The sequence below is a fragment of the Taudactylus pleione genome, unplaced genomic scaffold (genome assembly GCF_031769625.1).
Source record: "Taudactylus pleione unplaced genomic scaffold, aTauple2 ptg000522l, whole genome shotgun sequence".
Lineage (NCBI taxonomy): Eukaryota > Metazoa > Chordata > Amphibia > Anura > Myobatrachidae > Taudactylus > Taudactylus pleione.
In genome coordinates, this window is record NW_028284924.1 from 1 (window position 1) to 24823 (window position 24823).

The following is a 24823-nucleotide window of genomic DNA, read 5'->3' on the forward strand; positions in this document are numbered from 1 at the left end:
CTCCCGGACTTTTCGCCTACTTTGCCTGTTTTGCAGGCGGAAAAGTATCGCGCACCTGCCCGCGTATCCCCGTATTCGATTTGAAAGTATGTGAAAATGGGATTCCGGTGAAACTTAAACAAACAGAAAGTACTGTCAGATTTGGGGAAATCAGCCTGACACCCCCCAAAAGATGCTCTGACATGGGGGTTAGCTATGGTTACCCCCGATTTGGATTGCTGAAGGTATTTGGTGTTTTTACACGGGCTCAATAGTTGCTAAAGAGCGTTTTTGTATAAGTGGTGCAGAATAGTATTCAATAACTTATCTCAGCAAATTTGGGGTACTTGAAAATGGGGGACAGCATATTTTAAAGTTGCTAAAGTTAAGTTTAAAAAAAAACTTGAAAAATCCACCTGCCGCAAACACCTGCAATGAAAAAAACACCTGGGGCATACTTGGGGACCCCCCTGCAGTCTAGTTCGCTAGTTTTTAACTTTGTCCCCGAACTTGAAAGTGATTTTTTGGGGTGTTCTTAAGGGTTTTTTCGAATTTTTTTGACGCAGTCTACCTTTGAGGGACTGTCTGAAGGCTGCACGGGGGTTCCCGCAATGTTGCACCCCAAAACCCCAATTCTGCACTTTTTTCCGCCTATTACATTGCAATGACTTTCCGGCTAGGTGGAAAGTCTTTCAAATTGAATACGGTGATACTTTTCCGCCTGGCGAAATCATGTCCTCGGCGAAGCTTTTTCGCCAATTCCGGCTTTTCGCCTCAAGTTGAATACGGGCCATAGTTTCTAAAATGCTGCAGAAACAACACTGAGCAGATTTGCTGCTTTTCATTCCTTCAGCAGGCTCTCTGAACGACTACGGACGAGAAACCAAACTAAAAAGGAAGCAACCCCAAGGGGGGTATCCAATTAGCCGCGATCTGCGAAAAACAGGGTTTTTTTGCTGATTATCTCCATTTTTCGACAATGTTTTTTCCCCCTCTATCCTATTATTTTTGACGAAATAACAGGATATTTCACCCGAAAATACATAGGATCCATGATAAGCTTAGGGACCTATGTGTTTTCGCCATCGAGGCTGTAAAAAAAACTGCATACTGTACATTTTCTTTTTCGGGACACATCAGGTGCCAAAATAAAAGCACCAATAAGTGGAGGCGTCGGGCGGACTTTGGGGCTAATTGGATAGCCCAGGGGATCCATTAGAGTGTCGGGATCCGACACTGGCTCTTTTTGTGCGACTTTTTACCTTCAAATGCGTCTTATTGCGAATAGCTGGCACAAGCAGCTTCTGCTGATTAAAATGATATGATTACAGTGATTAAAATTAGTGTCAGCGGCTGTAACACTAACGTAGCGTTTCGCATGCAGATGCAAAGAGAACACAGACATGCATATTATTTTAAACAGCAGAAGCTGCTTGTGCCAGCTATTCACATCATTGTATGAATAAGACGCATTTGGAGGTAAAAAGTTGCACGAAAAGACGCTTGGCGCTACAGAGTCACGCCACGGCATTGCACGATTAGAAGGCATGTTTGTTATCTATATTTAGACCTAGGGCACTTTTCAAAGGCATCTTCAGATGCTGGATTTATATTTTTACAATATTAATAAATTATAATTTGTGACTAAATTTAACAGATGAAAATAAAGCAAACAGAGTATTAAATCCAAGCATGGGGTTGGGTATATTGTTTAGACAGACAAAATGTCGACATGGACTATAGGTCAACAATCAATATGTAGACAGTTAAAATATTGACAGGGACATAATGTAGACAAGGAGATAATATAGACAATTAATATGTAGACAGGTTGAAATATCGGCAGGGTCAAAATGCTGACAGTTAAAATGTAGACAAATCAAAGTCGACAACCAAAATGTAGACAGTTAAAAATCGACAACCATGTCGACAGAGCTAAAATTATAACCAATGGTGACCTTTCAACAGTGAGCCTGTCATGTCAGACTGATTGCAATTAGCAACTCAGATGATACTACCCTTCATATGCTATTTGCAATGAAATGCGTGGAATAATAGCATACAGTCTGATTGCAATTAGCATATGCAGTCTGTATGCTAGGATACCAACAGTTTCACTGCAAACATAATATACACAGTGTTATCATAAAGATATTATCCCAGTGAGAGCTGCTATGGAACCACACATGCCAGCATGCCCTGGCACAGATGTGCTGTTAGAGCCTACTGAAACTGTTGCCGGGCATGCTGGCCTGTCCGTTATGTGCCGCACTATACATCAATTGCCGCAGCCGCTAATCCCCTTCGTAAGATCGCTAAATAAATGACAAGCACGGTAGCGCTAATTCTCTGCTTAGTTGCACTACATAAATGACAAGCAAAGCATGTACACCGGACTATATTTTGACTGCAGGTTACACTAACGTGCAGTGACCTATATTGTCAATGTCAACATTTTGGCTGTCTATATTTATGGTGACAATGACTTCTATTATGTGACATATGGAGACATGTGACTGTATGGCTAATATGCCACGATAACTGTTTGCGCCTGCGCGGTGCTTTTCCCTCAGTAGGCAAACTGTAGCAGTCCAGTTGCTGTGGAACTACACAGGTCAGCATGCCCTGCAACAGTTTTAGCAGGCTTTAACAGCTTATCTGCGGTAAGGCATTTTGGTATGTGTGGTTCCACACAGTATCTCTCAATGGGACACTATCTATATGATACTACCCTTCATGTTCTATTTGCAATGAAACTTGGAATCTTCGCATACAGACTGTATACTATTATTTCACGAATTTCATTGCAATTACCATATGTAGGGTCACTGCAATAGGTCTCATATAACAGGCTCACTGTTTACCAGTCACCATTACTTATTATAATTATTTTTAGCCGGGTCAACATTTATTTTGTCATTGTTGAAATTTTTAGTTGTCAAACTTATGACCCTGTCGACATTTTGACATTTTGAAAAGTCATCATTTTGGGGTCGACCATTTTTAACTATGTTTACGCGTGTCTAAATTTTGAATACATCCCCCAAGCTTTAATGATGGATCCAGACTCTGTCACACTCACCATGGCAGAACAGTTGTAATAATCTTTATGGGTGGGCTTCCAGGGTTTGAGGCATCGCCAGCAAAATCCATGGTTACATTTGGCACAAGTCATACTGTAGTAGGGAAATAGACCAGCGATCAGATCAGAGAAAGGTTGAAACAGTACTGGGTTATATTCTGAAAGTTGTGGGAGTGCGGCTGCAGGTTTACGCTGAAGGTTAGGGATCAAATCCCCATCATTACGTCACTTACTGCAGACAGCCCTCATTTTTCTCAATCGGAGCCTGACAGCTGGGACAGTGCTTAGATATGAGCTTCGTCAAGTGCTTGCTCTGAGCTTCAATCGTCATACCCTCGTAGAATCCGCCGTCATCCATCCACTGGGACATGTGACTGCAGCTGGCTGGGTAATGAGCCTGATACAATTAGGATGGAAGAAAGTTAAGAAAAAAAAAAGACAATTATACTCTGATTCTGGCTTTACAACAGACTGTCAGAACTTGGAACCATCAGAGGAGAAGACTCACTTCAGGAAAACTGCAGTTGAAGCAAGACAGCCAGGAGCACTTGGCACAGGCTGCCCCACTACCCAATCCTTCTTTGCACAGGATGCGGTCGCAGCCTTGAGGGTTTGTGCACCAGGTCAGGTTAGAGCAACTCTCAACAAACCCACGCAGAAGAGATTTCTCATACTACAGGAGGCAAGAAACAAAAAGTCACACGAGATCTGCCTCAGGATGTATTACCCTACAGGCAGGAGAGCAAAGGAAATGTTTTACATACAGAGTAGAGAAGGACCTGGGTAATCAGAGAGAGAGAGGAGAAAAAGAAAAAAAAAAAAAAGACTACAGCAACACTGGACAAACTGGAAAAAGCTTCCATGACATCCAACGTCCATCTCTGCCGTACCTTCTCAATGACCTCTTTGGAGGATATGATCTTACGGATGAAGTCAGAGGTAGGCTGTGCCAGACAGTCTGTGGTGGGACAAGTGCAGGTCAGCACAAGGTTCTGCTCAATCCGGGTGGTTAGATATTCATTCCAGCAATTCTGCAGACATTAAGGACGCTATTAATGTATGTCAGAGTTCCTTGTACGCATACTGCACAGATGAGCCACCTAAGATAACAGGCCATACAGAAGAAACCATAGATGCACAAGGAATCCCCCCTCTCATTTGCCCACTGCAGTCACTCTTTTTAAACTGGTGGGATAGAACATAAAATGGAATGGAACATAACAGGTGTCTCACCTTACAGCAGCAGTGTTTACAGCACAGAGATGGGGGGTTGTCGGACGGACTCAGCGGACTCATGCACACAGGACATGCGGGCTGGGGGCTCTCAGGGTGGAGTGGAGCCTGAACCTCCAACCCGGATGCGATTAGTAGAACCTCTGGGTCATCTGTGTACTTCTGCAGCAGCAAGTCCATGTTCCACTTGCAGTGGATGAGAAGATGCTGGGCGGTATCCTGGGTAACACTTAGTGTATCTGATACTTGGCTAACCATATGACACATCATTGCCCACACTTCCTCTTGGCTCAGAGTGCGTCCCATGGGGAGTAGAACAGACTCCAAAACCACCTGCTCAACCATTCCTCCAGAGCTGAAACAGTGGACTAAGCATTACAATATATAATATAATAACGTCCTCCTGTCCTCTCTCCTTAAACTGGATGTCATGAAACTCCCGATGGGGGAGGGGACACATAAAGCACAAGGTAATGCCTGGTACACACTAGGACAACGGGATTGGTCAGTAGAACAATCTGACATCCGAGAGGCCGATTGGCAAGCTATACACACTTACTATACGGCCACTCCAAATCTCTGACCTGACATCACAATTGGACAGGCATTTAAATTTGCCCATCCAATTGGTATGCCAGTATATGGGCAGCCAGTGGGTCGCCTGTACAAAAAGAGCCAGATGCACTGATATATCTTCAAGCTATAATCGGCATCGGCTGTGCTGCAGGGACGACTTGGTATATCTATGAACAATGTCATTCAGACATATTGGGTATACGCACCCAACCAATGCACTCGCACAAGTGTGTACCCAGTTTTAGGAATTACAAATGCAATGCTAGAAGATTACAACACTAATCAATATGTTTCAACATGGCAGATACCTATGCTCTGGATTATTACAGTGCTGTGAAACAAACCCTCATATCAAACCCTCCCTCTACATTCTGACTTCCATTATTCTAACTACATCTGCGAATACTCAATACTAAAATTCAAGAAAAACCTTAAATGGTACCTGGAAGATTTGGTGACCATGTCCTGCTTCTTCTTGCTGGAACTCTGGAAGCTGATGTGGGCTTTGCCCTTGTGTGGTGTGGAGGGGTCCTTTGACAGGTATTCGAGAATATGGGGGCTATCCTCGCTGCGACGGGCATAGCCCTGACTGATGAGGTACATAATGCAGGACAGGACGTCTGTGTGGCTACAACTGAAGTTCAGAAACTTGAGGCTCTTTCCAAACTCTGATTTATGACAGGATTCAATAACCTGGAGAACAAAGCATATAGTGGTTTATAACGCTAGTACAGTGTGATAATAAATGGAGCCTCTGAAGTCCGTGTCAACAAATATGTCACCAAAATACAGATTCAAGCGCCAATATTTCCATTATCACTATAGCTATTCTATTGGCCTGTCAACATGAGACATGGTTATAAAGTCACAGCATGAAGAGAACACCAGGCTTACCCGGAACACCAGATTGTCCATATGTAGCTCGTTCTCCTCCTTCATGATCTGTGTTATTAGACAGAGGATAATGTTCCTTTTCTTTTCTAATGTCCACCCTTCATCTTCCTCAACGTTCAGGTATGTCTGTCTGGGAAGTAGCTGTAAAACCTTCCCAGGACCTTGTTCTATTAACTTCTCTTCATTCAAACACAGGAGCCCTTCAAAAAGGCAAGACATTCAATGGACAAAAGCAGACATTGAGAAGACAGGAGCAGACATGGAGAAGACAGGAGCAGACATGGAGAAGACAGTAAGGGAAGGGAACAAAGAGGAAGGAAAAGGTGTTATAGATTGATAGCACAGAAGTGACAGGGGGCAGACTGGACAGACATATAATACCTTTCTTCTTGTGTGCCAGGATACTCCCCTTGGCAGTTAGAGGTGCAAGTGCGTGGCTCACGAGGGTCTCTGCTAATCCAGTGGATTGAATAATTGCCTCTTCCAAAACTTCCTAGAAACAAGCAAAGTGCACCAGTCTTAAAGCTACCACATACAGGAGAAATGTAGTATTGCACCCATCCTCAACATGTCCTATTAAAAAATGGGTCTTCAACCTTTGGACCTCCAGCTGCTGTTGAACTACAGATCCCAGGATGCCCTGCCACAGTTTTAACATGCTGTTATATCAAAATGGTGGCAGGGCATGCTGGGATGTGTAGTTCCACAGTAGCTGGAGGGCCAAAGGTTGAAGACCCCTGTTTATATAATCCCATCAGACCCAGGGGAGCCAGATCATACCCTAGCAACCACAAATACTGTACTAGACTGTATCCTCCAATCCACCTAATTGTGCCAGACTGAACCCTCCCTTTCCCCAACACTGAATCAAACAATATCCTCCCATCCCCCACCGGTGTTCTGTGCTCAGAGCCAGCATTTCACAAAGCTCCCTTCCCCTACCACTGTACCAGTCCTTATCCTCCTGTCCACCATTGTGCCAGACCATATCATCCAGTCTACCACCACTGTACCAGTCCTTATCCTTCCGTTCACCATTGTGCCAGACCATATCATCCAGTCTACCACCACTGTACCAGTCCTTATCCTCCCATCCACCATTGTGCCAGACCATATCATCCAGTCTACCACCACTGTACCAGTCCTTATCCTCCCGTCCACCATTGTGCCAGACCATATCATCCGGTCTACCACCACTGTACCGGTCCTTATCCTCCCGTTCACCATTGTGCCAGGCCATATCATCCAGTCTACCACCACTGTACCAGTCCTTATCCTCCCGTTCACCATTGTGCCAGACCATATCATCCAGTCTACCACCACTGTACCAGTCCTTATCCTCCCGTCCACCATTATGCCAGACCATATCATCCAGTCTACCACTACTGTACCAGTCCTTATCCTCCTGTCCACCATTGTGCCAGACAATATCATCCAGTCTACCACCACTGTACCAGACTGTATCCTCCCAGCCAATCCACTGTACCAGAATGCATCTTCCTGTCCACCATTGTGCCAGTCCATATTGTCCTCTCTCTTCACCACTCTACCAGACTGTACACTCCTGCCCAACCTACTGTAGAAGTCATCCACCACTGTTGTACGACACTGTAACTTCCCGTCTACCACTGCTGTGCCAGACTGTATTCTCCTGCCCACCTTACTGTACCGGACTGTATCCTCCTCCTCGCACTCTATTTGCCATATCATACATTCCTGTCCTCACCACTGTACATGACCATATACTCCAGTCTTCCTTACTGTTGGACTATATGCGTCCATTTCCTGCCACTGTGCTAGTCCTCCTGTCCACCACCACTGAGTCCGCTCTCCTCCCATACTCCACACACAGTCTTTCATAAGAATAGCAATTTTTTAGCAGTGCTGCCAATTGTATCTCACCTCCTGGTGGTTAAATAACAGCAAAACAAACATCTGAAGGGTGGAGACACGAAGGGTCAGGTCTCCGTATTGTACCTCCGCATTTCCCAACCATGTCCACTGCAGCTGCCGAGACGGAGCGAGACTGGAGCCACGGACAGACTGACCTGAGGAGTCAACAGAACATGCTAAATGAAGACATTTCCTAATGGGTGTGCATAGAGACTTCAACATTACAAAATAGTAAAACTTAAATGGTCTGTCACAGAATAATAATACAAATCAGCCACAGCTATGGATGGAATAAAACAAGAGATATGGTAAGAACTTCCTTTGTTATCTCTGTTTCTACGAAGTCCATAGGGTCCACAGGGTGACCTTGGGGTATAGCTGGATCCTAGATCCTCGGGCACCACGGAGTTAAAGCTTTTAGCTGCTCCCAGGATGCACTTGGGTCCAACCTCCCCTATATCCCGCCCCCGAGCCACAGGCACCTCAGTTGGTAAGCAGCCCAGGCCGGAGGAGGAGACAAAACAGAGAGAAGGAAGACTGGAACACACAAGAACCATACTCACAGAAAAGGGAGACGGAAAACCGGTGACCAGTCACAGAGCCCATATGAAGCCAGGTGTGTCAGGTCGGGGGCCCTGTGGACCCTATGGACTTCGTAGAAACAGAGATAACAAAGGTAAGTTCTTACCATATCTCGTGTTTTCTACTTCAGGGTCCATAGTGGTCCACAGGGTGACCTTGGGGATGTCCCAAAGCAGTCCAACTAAGGGCGGGGACGCTCCTGTGCTGATAGGAGAACCCGGCGCCCAAAGGATGCATCCTGAGAGGCAAAGGTGTCAAACGCATAGAACCTCAAAAAAGTCTGAATGGAAGACCAGGTGGCCGCCTTACATAGCTGAACAGCAGAGGCGCCACGGCTAGCAGCCCAAGAAGGGCCCACAGACCGAGTGGAATGAGCCTTAACAGAGGCTGGAACAGGTAAACCCTCCTGCATATAAGCCTCAATAATAACAGAACGAAGCCAACGGGCTAGAGTCTGTTTGTTGGCAGGCCAACCCCTCTTGTGAAAACCAAAGAGGATAAACAAAGAATTCGACTTCCTCACAGAACTAGTCCGGTCCACATAAACCTGGAGAGCACGGACAACGTCTAAGGAAGTCTCCCCAGCCGAAAGATCAGGCGACTGAAAGGCTGGTACAACAATTTCCTGATCAATGTGGAACCTGGAAACCACCTTAGGCAGGAAATCAGGACGAGTGCGAAGCACCGCTCTGTCCTGATGGAAAATCAGAAAAGGGGGACGACAAGAAAGCGCCCCCAAATCTGAAACCCTCCTGGCAGAAGCAATTGCCAAGAGGAAAACAGTTTTAAAAGTTAGCCACTTGAGCTCCACTGACTCCAAGGGCTCAAAAGGCAGACCCTGTAAGGCCCGAAGAACCACCGCCAAATCCCACGGGGCCACAGGTGGCACAAAGGGAGGCTGGATTCTTAAAACTCCCTGGAAAAAGGTGTGTACGTCCGGCATAGCAGCGATCCTGCGCTGGAACCACACCGACAGAGCAGACACGTGCACCTTCAGTGAGGAAAGACGTAATCCTAAATCCTAACCCGACTGAAGGAAAGCCAGAATACGCGAAACCCGGAACACCCGGGGATCATATTTTCTGGCCTCGCACCACTGAAAGTAAGTGTGCCACACTCTGTGATAGATCCTCGCGGAAGCAGGCTTGCGCGCCCTCAGCATGGTGGTAATAACGGAGCTAGAAAAGCCCCGAGACCTCAGGACGGCTGTCTCAAGAGCCACGCCGTCAAAGATAGTCGACCCAGATCCGGGTGAAGACAGGGCCCCTGAGACAACAGGTCCCGCCGTTGAGGTAGGAGGTACGGAGCGTCGATGGACAAGCTCCGCAGATCGGAGTACCACAGCCTTCTGGGCCACGCTGGAGCCACCAGGATCAGTGTGCCTCCGTCCTGTTTGAACTTGCGCAGGACCCGAGGCAGCAGAGATATCGGAGGGAACAAGTAAGCCAGTTGAAACAGCCATCTCACCGACAGCGTGTCTATCAGACTTGCGCCTGCGTCCCTTGTCCTTGACCCGTACACGGGCAGATTGTGACGGGACGCCATCAGGTCCAGCTCTGGCAGCCCCCACTTGTCCACGAGTAGTTGGAATACCTCTGGATGAAGCGACCATTCCCCGGGATGCACGTCGTAACGGCTGTGGAAGCCTGCCTCCCAATTGAGGACTCCTGGGATGAAAACTGCAGAGAGAGCTGGAAGATAGCGCTCCGCCCAAGCCAGGACGCGGGACACCTCCGACATCGCAGCTCGACTGCGAGTCCCTCCCTGGTGACTGATGTACACCACCGTGGTGGCGTTGTCTGATTGCACCTGAACGGCCCTTCCGTGAAGAGCGGTGCCGGACGACTGCAGGGCTCTGTATACTGCCCTCAGTTCCAGGATGTTGATGGGAAGAATCGCTTCCTCCGCCGACCAACGACCCTGAAGTGACAAGGAGCCTGTCACCGACCCCCAACCCCGGAAACTGGCATCTGTCGTGAGCAGAACCCATTCCGGGATCCAAAAGGGGCGCCCCTCTAGGAGATGAGCTGTCTGCAGCCACCAGGCTAGGGACAGACGCACCTCCGAGGACAACACCAGCATCTGAGAGCGGATCCTGTGTGGCAATCCGTTCCATTCCGAAAGAATCAGCCCCTGCAGGGGCCTGGAATGGAACTGGGCAAACTCCACCATGTCGAATGCCGACACCATGGACCCCAAAACTCTCATCGCTGAGTGCACCGACACTCTGCCACTGCTCAGACAGCCATGAATCCGCAGCTGTAAGGAGGAGACCTTCTCTGGAGTCAGAAAAATCCGTTGCTGACGAGAGTCCAGCAGGGCCCCCAAATGAAACATCCGCTGTGATGGGATGAGGGAGGACTTCTTCCAGTTGATCAACCAGCCGTGCGCCTGTAGACAAGCGACCGTCAGGTGGAGATGCTGGATCAGTACCTCCGGGGAGCTCGCCAGCAAGAGGAGGTCGTCTAGATACGGTAGCAACCGTATCCCCTGGCTCCGAAGGTGAGCCGCCATGACCGCCATCACCTTGGTAAATACCCTTGGTGCCGTGGAGAGACCAAAGGGTAGAGCCCTGAATTGGTAGTGGTTGTGGAGAATAGCAAACCGCAGAAACCGTTGGTGCGATGTTGCTATAGGCACATGGAGGTAGGCGTCCTGGATATCCAGGGAGACCATATAATCCCCCGGTTCCATCGCCAGAATGATGGAACGCAAAGTTTCCATCCTGAATTTTGGAACCCTGGGAAACCTGTTCAGGGACTTCAAATTGAGGATGGGGCGATGAGAGCCATTGGGTTTCTGCACCAGAAAGAGCGTAGAGTAATACCCCATCCCACGTTGAGACTGTGGTACGGGTATAATGACCCCCGCCGTCAGCAAGGCCTCTATGGCTTCCTGAACCTGCAAGGCCTTGGTTTTGTCCTGAGAAGGACTTGTGCAAAAAAACTGGCGAGGCGGCCTGTGCCGAAAAGACAGGGCGTACCCCTGGGAGACCACTTCTCGCACCCAGGCATCCGTGGTGGTATTGTGCCAGCACTGGGCGAATTGAAGAAGTCGGCCTCCCACTCTGGGGTCCCCCAGAGGGAGGCCCGTCCCATCACGCAGAAGGCTTATCTTCTTACTTGGAAGAAGGGCGCCTAGCACTCCAAGCTTGCTTCTTTGGCTTTGAGGCGGTCTTGGGTGCGGACTGCCTCGGGAAGGACTGACCCTTTGCCTTGCCCTGAACCCGAAAGGAACGAAAGGCCGAGCTCCGGACCTTAGCAGGTGTAGTAGCTGAAGGGAGGAAGGCTGACTTGGATTTTGCCAGGGTATCTACTATTTTGTCCAGGTCCGGACCAAATAGTAATTCTCCATTAAAAGGTAAGGCCTCCAAGCCTTTCTTTGAATCCGCGTCTGCTCTCCAAGACCGCAACCACAAGGATCTACGAGCAGACACTGCTGCCGCCGAAACCCTAGAGGTCAACAGGCTAGCATCCAAAGATGCTTCTCCAATGTAGGAGGCGGTTCCTCTCTCATCTGTCCTAACAACGCCCTCTGGACGTCCGGAGCTTCATCCGTAAACGTGTCCTCCAAGGCGTTGGCCCACCCCTCAATGGCCTTGGCCACCCAGGAGATGGCCATGGACGGCCGGGCTACAGCCCCTGAGAGAGAATAAATAGACTTTAGACAAGTCTCCACCTTCCTGTCCGTAGGATCCTTCAACGAGGATATAGACGGCAATGGCAAAGTAGCACTCCTCATGAGGCGTGTTACATGTGAATCGACTGCAGGCGGAGTTTCCCATTTCTTACAATGCTCTTCCGGGAATGGATAATTGGACGCCAAGCGTTTCTGTGGCAGGAATCGCTTACTGGGCGTCTGCCAGGCCACCGCCATGTGATCAGTCAACTGATCAGACAAGGGGAACGCTGCAGAAGTAACCTTAGCTTTTTTAAAACTAGGATACCTCGACTTAGGAGCGGGTGCCTCATCCTCAATCAGAAGAATGTCCCCTAACCAGAGCCCGCACATTGATGGAAGACTTAGTGTTTACCTCCTGGACTGAGGCATCTGAGCCTGAGTCATCCTGCACCTCACCATCATCCGAGGACCCCTCAGAATCCGAAAGATGCGCAGCCTGCGCCATGACTGAGCGTTTAGACGCCCTGGAGGGCACGTCACTGCGCAACATCGACTGAAAAGCCGAAGATGCTGCCGCCAAATCTTGGACAGTGTGGGAAAGCGCATCCACCCAGGGTGGAGGAGCTGCCACAGGAGCCTGAAACGGCATCACAGCCTGCTGCGCCACAGGGGTGGACTGAATATACATTGGCAACCCCGCATAGGGACCAACAGGCTGAGACCCCGGGGGAGTCTGCAATAATTGTGGGACACCCAGGGAATGGGGGATGGCAGGCTGGGGCAACGCCCTAGTAGGGGCGGCAGTCGGGACCGACAGACGGTCCGCGATGGACACCAGCACCTGGGAAAACATCGCCCAAGGTGGCTCCTGCGACATGGGAGGTTTAGACATACCAGGGAGCGCCTGGCACCATCCGCACAGGCCGTCCCGTGACAAATCCTCCCTATCCACTCCTGCAGAACAGCGCCTGCAGGAGAACAATACCGGAGCCCCGGAGTGCTCAATCTCCTCCTCAGACATGACGTTGGAAGAAAACTTGCGCACTCACCCGTGTGCTGGACAACAGCCCACAATATGGCACCGTGTAGCACAGAACTGTATGTGACGGACCTCACAAATACGTGATCTATATAAGTGAGGTCAGTAGAAACGCCCTTCCCCCGCACACCTGTAGGGCTTGTAGGAGAAGGAAAGGGATAGGTATAGGCTGACAGTAAGTAGAAAAAAGAAACAGACAGGCAGCACTAGCAAAAGTCACATACCATGCAGGAAGATATACTCACTGCACCTTTGCACTACAATCAACCTCCCAGATTCAGTGTCTGGGAGGGCTATAGTGCTGTGTACACTGTCCTTGTCGGGGGAGAGGTACACAGGGGGACCGGTCAGCGTGCTCCCTGAAGATCTGCGCTGCCACTTGAAGAAAATGGCCGCTGGAGACCTCAGAGGAGGAGTGGCTGAGTAACTGCAGCTCAGCGACGCCAGACTCCGTGCTGAAAGGCGCGCTGAGCTGAGGGGAGGAGCCGCTAGACAGGGAAGGCTTCCTCCCCTGGCTAGCATATTTAACCCCCGGGTTGCCGGCATCAAGCTTGCCACGATATTAACCCTGGTGGTCTAGTGGTCTGGCGGGGTATGCCTCCGCTGGAGGGGGGGCCCGCTGCCACCGCTAGCGCCCCCAGTCTGTCCCCTAGAACCGGGGGCATGGGACTGCATTTTTAAAAAGGAACCCGCGCACCGCCGCTAATCAGCGGTGCGCGGCTTACCTTGATCTCCCCGGCGTCTCCGACAGAAGTCCCGGGGGAAGCCAGAGTCCGGCTAGTACAGACTCTGACTTCCCCCGCCGCGATCCCCAGTTCAGTGCTGGCGTCGCGGCGCCAGCAGGGAGAAGGAGCGGCAGCGTGGGCGTCTGTACAGACAGCCCATCGCTGCTGCTCTAGAGAAAAACTCATAGTAAAAAAAGGAAATTAAACTAAGTTAAATAAAAAGCTTTAGGGGGCTGCACCCCGCAGGGTGACCCGACTCTGGCCGGGCACCATCTTAAACTGAGGTGCCTGTGGCTCAGGGGCGGGGTATAGGGGAGGTTGGACCCAAGTGCAGCTAAAAGCTTTAACTCCGTGGTGCCCGAGGATCCAGGATCCAGCTATACCCCAAAGTCACCCTGTGGACCCTATGGACCCTGAAGTAGAAATGGGGACTTTGCAATGATTATTTTCTTTAACACAGTTCAGTAACTAAGGTGTCTGTTCCTTCAATATTCGGAGTCAGGACCAGGAGTCATGATAACCCATAGGAAAAAAGCTGGAACTGGACTAGTCCTAAATATAGAAACATCTGCTATAGAAAAAATTACCAAACACTAGGATGTGTCAATAACCTAGATGGAGCAAGCAATTGTCTGCAGCTTCAGAGAAGTGATTGGCAAGGTTTGACCCTGCCAATAGTTGGTATTGATCGTTGCTGCAATACATCAGGGACAACTATACTCTCCATGGGGAGATGATTAACCAAGTGGCCATAACAGAAGCAGACACCAATCCATAGTTTTCCAAGGTACGGTTTTATAATAATATGAACAGTTTTATTTATATAGTGCTTTTCTCCAATAGGACCCAAGGCACCTGAAACCATGAACATAATACAGAGGTTTAGATTTGCAGAAAATACAGAAACCATGAACATAATGCAGAGCTCAGACAGCCATTTTGTGTTCCAAGGATTATACATCCTGCCCACAAAGGTACCAGGTGAGGCGGCCATCTTGGGCACACTGCATAGGCTATAGGATAGGATACGCAATAATTACAAAATAAAATAAAGCGACTACCAAGATGGTAGTATATCCCCATCCTCACTTTAGGAAACAATTGTGGGCAGCTGTGGTTCTCAACCTCAGTGCTCAAGTTTTCCCAACAGGCCATGTTTTCAGGACACCAGTATTGGACCTTAGGGTTAATGGCAGCTTTATGCGCTTTATTAATATAGGCTGAGTATGCCTCAGGAACTCTTACTCTTTGTATAGAAGTCGGTGAAATGTTGCAGGGAGCTGTTGAGGGATTCTGGGAAATATTTGGAGGGATCAGCCATGTAGCAGAAAGAAGATATCGACCAACATCGGGGAGAAAGGACAGAAATCTGCACCTCTACATCCTCCTCCCTGCTCTCATCCTGGGAATGCAAGTTCTCCTCCATCACCTGGAGACACAGACAGGACGGTTGTCAGAAAAGTTTGCAGAAACCCATTAATAAGAAGACAAGACACAAAACATAAACCATACACTACACATCAGGCCATTCCTTAGACAGTCCTGGACCTAAAGATTAAGTTGCTGCTCATCCACGTCCACATAAAGTACAGTCTAACGCAGAGGTTCCCAAACGTGGTCTTCAAGGCTCCCCAACAGTTCAGGTTTTAGAGATATCCATGGTTGAGCACAGGTGGTTAAATCAAATTGACTGAGATATTAATTAGGTCACCTGTGGTCAAAGCGTGGATATGCTTAAAACCTGACTGTTAAGTGTGCCTTGAGGGCAGAGTTTGGGGACCTCTGGTCAAACTGGTAGATTATCCAAAATCCCAATGCTCTGCCAACTCCTGACTCCTGTGTGGTCACTAAGTCAGTCGCACTGCCCAACAATGACTCCTTGAATGACCTCCAGTCCACTTAATGTACAATCTAATAGGCAAGTGATCCAGAATCTCAATGTGCTGCACTGCCCGTGCTAGACTGTCACCCCCCTCTCTTCCTCCCATCCACCCACCCTCCCTTATCCTACTTTCTCTCATAATGCCCCCATATGACTCTGGTAGAGCTCAGCAACCAGTCTATTCTGCTCTCACCATTGCCTCCTCCTCCTCCTCTTGCTCCTCATCCGATAAGAGCCCTTCATCCAGCTCCTGGAGACGGAACAGATGCTCTTCTCTCTGCAGAACGTTTGCCTCCTCCAGATTTTTTAGCATCTCCTGAGGGAACCGGTTTGGGAAACAAATGCCAATGTGATCTACCACCGAGTTCTCCAGCCAGCATGGTCCCAAGGTGAGTAGCCGATCGGCTAGGTAATGCCTGAAACACAGCGTCGCGGCAAACTTGCTGGAAATAACAATGCAAAGTATACGGGGTGGGGGGGGGTGGGGGGTCGGCAGTGGCCATATTACATATATATATCTGTTTATATGTTTATTATACACATATACATACACACTTACACATCATACTGCTTCAGTACACAACCAGTGATAGCACTGCTTCTATACAGTGGAAGATGGAAGAGGAATCTCACTGTTACCAGATTGTGCCCCAAGTGGTTGGCTATAATGGGACTGGTATTATATTGTATTCTCTATGTGCATTAGCTCAGTTGAAGATTTGTGCTGAAAAAACCTATGCACCCTGATCTGGTGCGGGAGTTGCCACCGGTTAATCTCACATGCACGTGATCACATCCGTTTCTGATCACCTGTACCACTGCCAGTTCATCTGGACCAATGTAGGCAGAGTCATTGTCCGTATGTACCCTACACACATTACTAGCTTTTATACACCTACACTGTACAGCACAAAGACTACGATGCCTGTATATAACCAACATGTTTCATATGTCTGTATATAATGTACCCTACACACATGTACATCCTGTAAACACCAAACACACACACACACTACAATGCCTGTGTATAACCAACACACACACACCACACTGTCTATATACACCCTACACAAATTACACAGCCTGTATATACCAAACACACAAAGTACACTGTCTGTATACACCCAACACAAACAATGCCTCTATATATATACAAAAACACACCCTCTATATACACACACACACACACACACACACACACACACACACACACACACACATAATGCCTCTATACACACCCACATACACAGACAATGCCTCTATATACTTTAGAATGTAAGCTCTTACGAGCAGGGCCTCTACCCTCTTGTGCTTCTCCTTACTTTACTTTCACCTACTTCTTACCCCCCACCAGGGCACCTAACACTTGGTTGCTTACGCTCTGTTGCATATCTAGGTGTTATGGTCACTAATGTAGCAATGTATATTATCCATGTCATGGTCCTATTTTGTACTGTAAGTCAGTTGTCAAATGATTTATGTACTTTGCAAGGCGCTGCGGAACACTTGTGGCGACATATATAAAGGATAATAATAATATACACACACAATGCCTGTGTATATATATATATATATACACACACACACACACATATATATATATATATATATATATATATATATATATATACACACATATATATATATTTATATATATATATATACATATATATATATATATATATATATATATATATATATACACACATACACACACACACATACATACATACATACATACACACACACACACATACACAGCCTCTATACAGACACATGCTTACAATGGGAACTTACTGACCTGTAGAAATGCTCGAAGGAATTAGCGAGTTCCAACTCAGCCAGGAAAAGAACAAATTCCAAGAATTGCTGGAGATGCTCCAGTGACTGTAAATCCGAAGAATTGGCGCGAATGGCAATCATCTTCTGATCAATGTACCGAGCAAACTGCTCCGTTACCTGCAAAGTAGTGGCATAAAGTAATGCAACCTGCCACCAGACACGAGGGGCTTTGGATGGGATACATGATGGTGGTGGCTGGGAGGGGGCTGCACAAAGATGTGGTGAGAGTTGGGCTGCCACTTGTGTGGGAGGACAGAGTCACAGGCTGGAGTGATGAACCATTCCACACAATGGGGGTGGGAGAAACAGGGTCACACAATGAGGTGAGGAAAACAGCCAGGCCACACAATGAGGTGAGGAACACAGCCAGGCCACACAATGAGGTGAGGAAAACAGCCAGGCCACACAATGAGGTGAGGAAAACAGCCAGGCCACACAATGAGGTGGGGAAAACAGCCAGACCACACAATGAGGTGAGGAAAACAGCCAGGCCACACAATGAGGTGAGGAAAACAGCCAGGCCACACAATGAGGTGAGGAAAACAGCCAGGCCACACAATGAGGTGAGAGAAGCAGCCAGGACACACAACAAAGATCGGTGGTGGCTCACGTAGGACACACAGTGGAGAAGGGGGAGATAGCCAAGCCACACAAAGGGGAAGGGGGGGCCCAGAGGACTCAATGGGGATAGATGGGCCCAGGCCACAAAAGAGAGCGTGGGCTACAGACACATGCAGGAGGTGGGGATTTGGTTACATACAGACATACAATGTATATCTGCCAACAGTTGATCTTTCCAGGCATGAGGTTTCTAATACTGATATAATGTGTGTGCTGCTGTTCTAAATGGCTGTGGCTGGAAGCATATGGATGTAGATTGGGTGGACGAGTGGTGTGGCCTGATATTAGCAGCTTTGTAATGGGGTGCTAATAACACAGACTCACATGTAGGGCGGTCAGGAATGAAAGCTTTAACAGCCCCTCGCAAAACCCCTGGCGTAGAGAGAGCAAAAACCGTGTCTGCTGGCCAAACATCTCCTCCATTGCCCGTCTAAGCGTCAGGTACAGAGAGCAAAACCGGGGAACCACATCTACATCATTCCATGACGCCTCCAGAAAGCGCTGCACCTGGGGATAAAAAATAAAGATTACATTGTACTACAGAAACAGACCCAACTTGTTGGAGATGAATCAGGATTTTATAGGCAGAGCTCATTCACAATCACAATGACCTCTGCATTAGCCATGTCACTTACCTGCTTCTGAACCACTCCCTGCCAGCACTGAGCAATACCAGCCATACTGCTCAAGCCCAAACTGGAGACTTTCGCAGACACCCTGGAAGAATCCCGGCTTTTCCCATCTGTGAAGAGAAGTAGACATAGGCAGAGTACACCTTCTAATGTCTGATTGCAAGACTGACCTCCTACACACCTCCTCTCCAATGTCCCTTTACAGGCCTCCTCCCCAATGTCCCTTTACAGGCCTCCTCCCCAATGTCCCTTTACAGGCCTCCTTCCCAATGTCCCTTTACACATCTCCTCCCCAATGTCCCTTCACACACCTCCTCCCCAATGTCCCTTTACACATTTCCTCTCCAATGTCCCTTTACACACCCCCTCCCCAATGTCCCTTTACACATCTCCTATAAAACTCCCTAATTTCCCTTTACACACCACCTACATAGCACTTTCCAATGTCCCCTCATCCACCTCCTACACAGCTCCTCTCCCCAATGTCCCATCACCCACCTCCTACTCAAATTTCTCCTGATGTCCCATCACCCACCTCCTACTCAGCTCATTCAGAAATCCCTTTAACCACCTATCACATAGCCCCCCACGATGTCCTCTTACCCACCTACTACACAGTGCCCGCAGAGTCCCTTCACCCACCTCCTACTCCATTTCCTCCTGTTGTCCCATCATCCACCTCCTACACAGCCCTCCCAATGTCAAATCACCCACATCCTACACAGCTCCCCCAATGTCTCTTCACTTACCTCATACTCTACTTCCGTTTGATGTCTCATCACTCAATTACTAGTTTCACCACAATGTCCAATCACCCATCACCTACACAGCTTCCCCAACGTCCCATCACCTACACAGCTTCTTCTGATGTCCCATCACCCACCTCCTACACAGCTCCTCCTTATGTCCCTTCATCCACCTAATACACAGCTCTTCCCAATATCCCTTCACACATCTCCAACACAGTTCCTCCCCAATGTACCATCACTCATCTCCTACACAACTTCTACACAGCTCCTCCCGATGTCCCTTCTCCCACCTACTATAAAGTCTCCCCAATGTCTCGTTACCCACCTCCTACACAGCCCCCACCCCCAATGTCCCATCACCTACTTCCTACACAGTTCCTCCCAATGTTCCATCACCCACATCCTATACAAGTCATTTTATCCACCTCCTACACAGCCCACCCAATGTGCCATCACACACCTCCTCGTCCAATTTTCTGCCTCTTAACTAGCCACTCCATGTCTTTGGTCACTAAACACAGCAACACTACGAAACTCTGTAGCAACTAAACACAAAAGTTAATGAATCAGCTCCCACCAAGCACTTAGGGAGTCCCAATAATAAGGCAGCTAAGCTGTGACGCAGCATCTGCTGCCCATTGAGTTATTATTCCACCGTTGATCATTAGTATACACCCGACAACAGATTTCCTTGAACAATAGTCATAGCGCTGACTGGAGAAGACAACTGCACCCAGTGAGCATAAGCTTCTCAGAACTCAGACCATATTTTTTGAAAACTGAACACCTTTCTGTCTACAGGCGCCCAGCACAAAAAGGGTTTACTTTGTAATAAACTCACTTGTTTTGCCCAGGGGTTTGAGTTCGGCAGTGTCCGGGGGGCTGTTGTCCACATGAACCAGTAGATGAGTCAGTCTGCGCACGCGGGAGTTGAAGACAGAAGTTCGTGACTTTGGGTGTCTACAGACCTGAATGTTCTCCAGGTACCGCGTGAGAAGCCAGCTCAGGGGGCTTACTCCTTCAGGGTCTGGAACAAAAAAAAAAAAAAAGGAATGTTGCGGGTTCAGCCGCCCCATCGTTCATCCTGGAGTAATGTTATTCCAAGATGGAATATTCTGTACCTGAGGTAGTGATGCTCTGTACTAGGGGGGTAATAAGCGCCTCCCAGCACATCCGGCCTAGGGCCTGCGCAGCCTCGTCATCTGGTAGAAAGCGCTCTGCAAACACCTGCTCGTGTGACAATGCACGGTTCAATCTGAAACAACACATTACATCAAGACCACCCTCTTCATATAAGACACTTCTCCACTCTATACATGCCATTCTGTTACATTTTTATCACACTCTATATTGCATAACATAGCCAATTTCCACACCCATTGCAATGAGATTATAAACGGTTTTGTAATGTATAATCTATTTTCCCTGTATTTCAGTTTCTCTTAAAATTTTTATGTTATCCCACAACAAAACCATTATTGCCCCCATTTCTCTCTAATGCACTAATCCTACAATACTAACTTTGCACCAAACACAGTGACACAAGCTGTCCTATGGTCTTAAATCTAAAAAAAACCTGGATTTTTGCATTTGCATTAAATCCTGTCTCACAGTCGATTGATGGGCACTGAATTACCAAGGGTAGTGATTAAGGTGACAGTGTTTGGTCAATTAAAATTTAATAGCAAAGTTCCTCCCCCTCTATACCCCAGTGGCTGCTTGGGAACATTTGTCTGACAAGGCCCCAAAAGGCTGTGAAATTTATGTATCTAGTTTGGGATAGAACAGGACCTCCCCAGAAAACAGTAGGGACTCTCTTGTCCTCAAGGACTCCAGTAACCGTATCCAAGATTGCAGGGTGTGCAGAGACTGCTGAGCTGAAATTCTAGCCCCAATAAACCCTTTATAAATGCTTGGCTCTAAAGAGCCTGGGGCGAGCTGTGAGAGCTTCGCCATATCAGGGTGCACACTCACAGACAAGAGCGGTTGGTGGTATGCTCCCCTCAAGTTGCATGCAGGGCATACACAATGGACTTGGCATGAGTCAATTTAGAGTGACATCTGGAGGAAGCAAACATTTTTACCACCGTCTCTCCTCCAGGCTGAACCCCAGGCATACTCCTCCTTCCTAGGCAGGGAATGAGGGAAGGAAAGGACAGGACAGCTGCACAAACCAGAAGAATGTAGAGCTGCAAATGACACAGGCCAGAGACAGGGAAGAGCCCACAGAAAATATGAGATATGGTAAGAACTTACCCTTGTTATCTCTATTTCTACGAAGTCCATAGGGTTCCACAGGATACCTTGGGGTATAGGTGATGACGTCAGTCTTCAGGCACCACAGAGTTAAAGTTTTCAGCCTCCCAGGATGCATCTGGGTCCCTCTCCTATACCCCGCCCCCGGGCCAAGGCATCTCAGTTACGTCACAAGCCATAGGCCGGAGGAGGAGAAGAAAGAGAGAGAAGAAAAAAAAAAAAAATCTGGACACTCACAGGAATCACATTCTCACCATAGGGAGACGGAAAAACCGGTGACCAGAATAAAGCCCATCTGCAGTACAGGTGCGACAGGGCGGGAGTCCTGTGGAACCCTATGGACTTCGTAGAAATAGAGATAACAAGGGTAAGTTCTTACCATATCTCATATTTTCCACTTCAGGGTCCATAGGGTATCCACAGGATACCTTGGGGATGTCCCAAAGCAGTATCCTTTAAGGGTGGGGACGCTCCTGTGCTGAGAGGAGAATCCGCCGCCCGAAGGAAGCATCCTGAGAGGCAAAGATGTCAAAAGCGTAATACCTCACAAAGGTATTGACAGAAGACTACGTAGCAGCCTTGCAGATCTGAACTGCAGAGGCACCACGTCTAGCTGCAAATGAAGGACCCACAGACCTAGTGGAATGAGCCCTCACCAAGGAGGGAACTGGAAGACCTTCATGATGATAAGCTTCTGAAATTGCCATACGAATACAGCCTGCCAAAGTCTACTTTGAAGCAGGCCAACCCTTTTTACGGAAGCCATAGAGGACAAACAAGGCGTCTGACTTCCTAAAAGAAGAAGTGCGGTCAACATAAATTCTCAATGCCCGCACAACATCCCAAGTGGCGTCACCCACTGAAAGTCCAGGTGAATTGAAAGCCGGCACAACAATTTCTTCATTGATGTGAAAACTGGATACCACTTCGGGAAGGAATCCCGGACGAGTGCGAAGCACCGCCCTATTCCTATGAAAAATCAGAAAAGGGGGTCTACAAGAGAGAACCCCTGAATCCGAAATCCGTCTGGCCGAGGCAATGGCCAGAAGGAATATGGTTTCAGCTGTAAGCCATTTAAAGTCCACTGAGTCCAGTGGTTCAAACGGCGGCCCCTAGAGAACTCTCAGGACCACAGCCCAATTCCAAGGCGCCACCGGTGGAACAAAAGGTGGCTGAATGCGAAGAACACCTCGCATAAAGGTGTGCACATCAGAGAGCGCAGCAATCCTACGATGAAACCAGACTGACAGGGCAGACACCTGCACTTTCAGAGAAGCCAGGCGAAGCCCATGATCCAGTCCAGCCTGTAGGAAAGCCAACACCCTAGACAGGCGGAACTCCCTAAGGGAATACCCTCTAGGTCTACACCACCGGAAGAAAGTATGCCACACACGATGGTAGATTCTTGCCGAGGAAGGTTTACGAGCTCTTAGTATGGTTTGCACCACGGAGCTAGAAAAACCCTCTGGACCTTAGCATGACCGTTTCAACAGCCACACCGAGTCAGGTCCGGGTGAAGACAAGGACCCTATGACAGCAGATTCGGTCGTAATGGTAACCTCAGAGGAACGTCTACTGACAGACTCTGGAGGTCGGAGAACCAGTGCAGTCTGGGCCACTCGGAAGCTATCAACAGTAGCGTACCTCCTTCTTGATTTGAATTTCCGTAATACCCGCGGAAGAAGGGAAAACGGAGGGAAAAGGTAGGCAAACTGGAACGTCTACTAGACGGACAGGGCATACACCAGAGACGCCTTTTCGTCTCATGTTCGAGACCCGTACACCGGCAACTTGTTGTTGTGCCGGGACGCCATGAGGTCTATCTCTGGAAGACCCCACTTGTCCACCAGACTCCGAAAGACGTCCTGGTATAAAGACCACTCTCCCGGTTCCTCCTTGCTGGTTTAAATAGGCCACCGTGGTGGCGTTGTCCGACGGGACCTGCACAGGGTGACCCTGAAGAACCGGCTGTGCCCGCTGGAGAGCTCTTGACACCGCATGGAGCTCCAAAATGTTTATTGGAAGCTCCGCTACCGCCCGAGTCCACCTGCCCTGAAACAAGTGTGGACCCGTGACAGCTCCCCAGCACCGGAGACTGGCGTCCGTTGTTAACAAGACCCAGTTCGCCACCCAGAACGGGCGACCCTTGTTGAGGTGGGTCGTCTACAAACACCAGGTTAGAGACAGGCGAACATCCGGAGTGAGCCCCATCGTCTGGGACTTGAGACACTGAGGCAATCCATTCCATCTGGACCGGATCAATAGCAGCAGAGGTTTGGAGTGACATTGGGCGTACTCCACCATGTCGAATACCGACACCATTGAGCCCAATAACCTCTTTGCCAAGTGTATCGACACTCGACGACACTGCAGACAACTGCGCACCCTCAACTACAAAGCAAGGATCTTTTCCTCCATCACAAAGATCCACTGCTGCCTGGAGTCCAATAAGGCCCCGAGGTGCAGGATCCTCTGAGACGGGGTGAGAGTGGACCTCTGCCAGTTTGTCAACCAGCCGTGACGTTGCAGTACCGCAATCGTCAGATCCAGATGGTGTAAAAGAAGCTCTGGAGACCCCGCTATCAACAGGAGGTCGTCCAGATAAGGCAACAGTCGGACTCCCTGCGTCCGCAGGAGAGCCGCCATGACCTTGGTGAATACCCGTGGAGCAGTCACCAGGCCAAAAGGCAGTGCCCGGAACTGGAAATGTTCGTTGCAGATTGCCAATTTGAGGAACTGCTGATGGCGCAAAAGAATAGGGACATGCAGGTAAGCGTCCTGGATGTCCAATGACACCATGTAGTCCCCAGGTTCCAGTGCCAGAATAATGGACCGCAGGGTCTCCATCCGAAACAGAGGCACCCTGAAGGACTTGCTGAGGGCCTTTAGGTTTAGTATTGAACGGTAAGACCCATTGGGTTTCTGCACCAAAAATAGAATGGAATAGAAACCCAGACCCCTCTGGGAAATTGGAACATGCACTGCGACCAGCACCGGGCGAACTGAAGCAGGCGCACCCCACTTTGGGGTCCCCCAAAAGGAGGCCTGGACCGTCAGGCCGCAGGTTTGTTATCTGACCTATTTCTTGGGCTTGGACAATTTCTTGGCCCCAGCCTGCCGTGGAAAGGACTGTACTTTAGGCCTACCTTGGGCCCTGTGAGGCCAAAAGGACGACCCACCAGCACTAGAAGGAATCGTAGCAGTCAGAAGACATGCA

The 24823-nt window shown here is 48.6% G+C and overlaps 1 protein-coding gene across 1 annotated transcript in view; it reads right to left on the reverse strand.

Moving 5' to 3' along the window:
• Nucleotides 1-3061: 3061 nt before the first annotated feature.
• Nucleotides 3062-24823, reverse strand: part of LOC148501260 (cullin-9-like) — a gene marked incomplete at its 3' end in the record, with an annotated part of 86636 nt that continues 64874 nt past the window's right edge. The window contains exons 20-35 of the mRNA XM_088450690.1: nucleotides 20472-20605; nucleotides 20192-20377; nucleotides 18605-18711; nucleotides 18294-18476; nucleotides 17308-17465; nucleotides 15700-15922; nucleotides 14870-15053; nucleotides 7667-7812; nucleotides 6146-6257; nucleotides 5765-5964; nucleotides 5313-5563; nucleotides 4295-4649; nucleotides 3952-4092; nucleotides 3570-3734; nucleotides 3295-3458; nucleotides 3062-3155 (exon numbers count right to left, since the gene is read on the reverse strand). Of these exons, the coding sequence (XP_088306816.1) occupies nucleotides 3062-3155; nucleotides 3295-3458; nucleotides 3570-3734; nucleotides 3952-4092; nucleotides 4295-4649; nucleotides 5313-5563; nucleotides 5765-5964; nucleotides 6146-6257; nucleotides 7667-7812; nucleotides 14870-15053; nucleotides 15700-15922; nucleotides 17308-17465; nucleotides 18294-18476; nucleotides 18605-18711; nucleotides 20192-20377; nucleotides 20472-20605 (2803 nt within the window). The remainder of the gene's footprint in view (nucleotides 3156-3294; nucleotides 3459-3569; nucleotides 3735-3951; nucleotides 4093-4294; nucleotides 4650-5312; nucleotides 5564-5764; nucleotides 5965-6145; nucleotides 6258-7666; nucleotides 7813-14869; nucleotides 15054-15699; nucleotides 15923-17307; nucleotides 17466-18293; nucleotides 18477-18604; nucleotides 18712-20191; nucleotides 20378-20471; nucleotides 20606-24823) is intronic.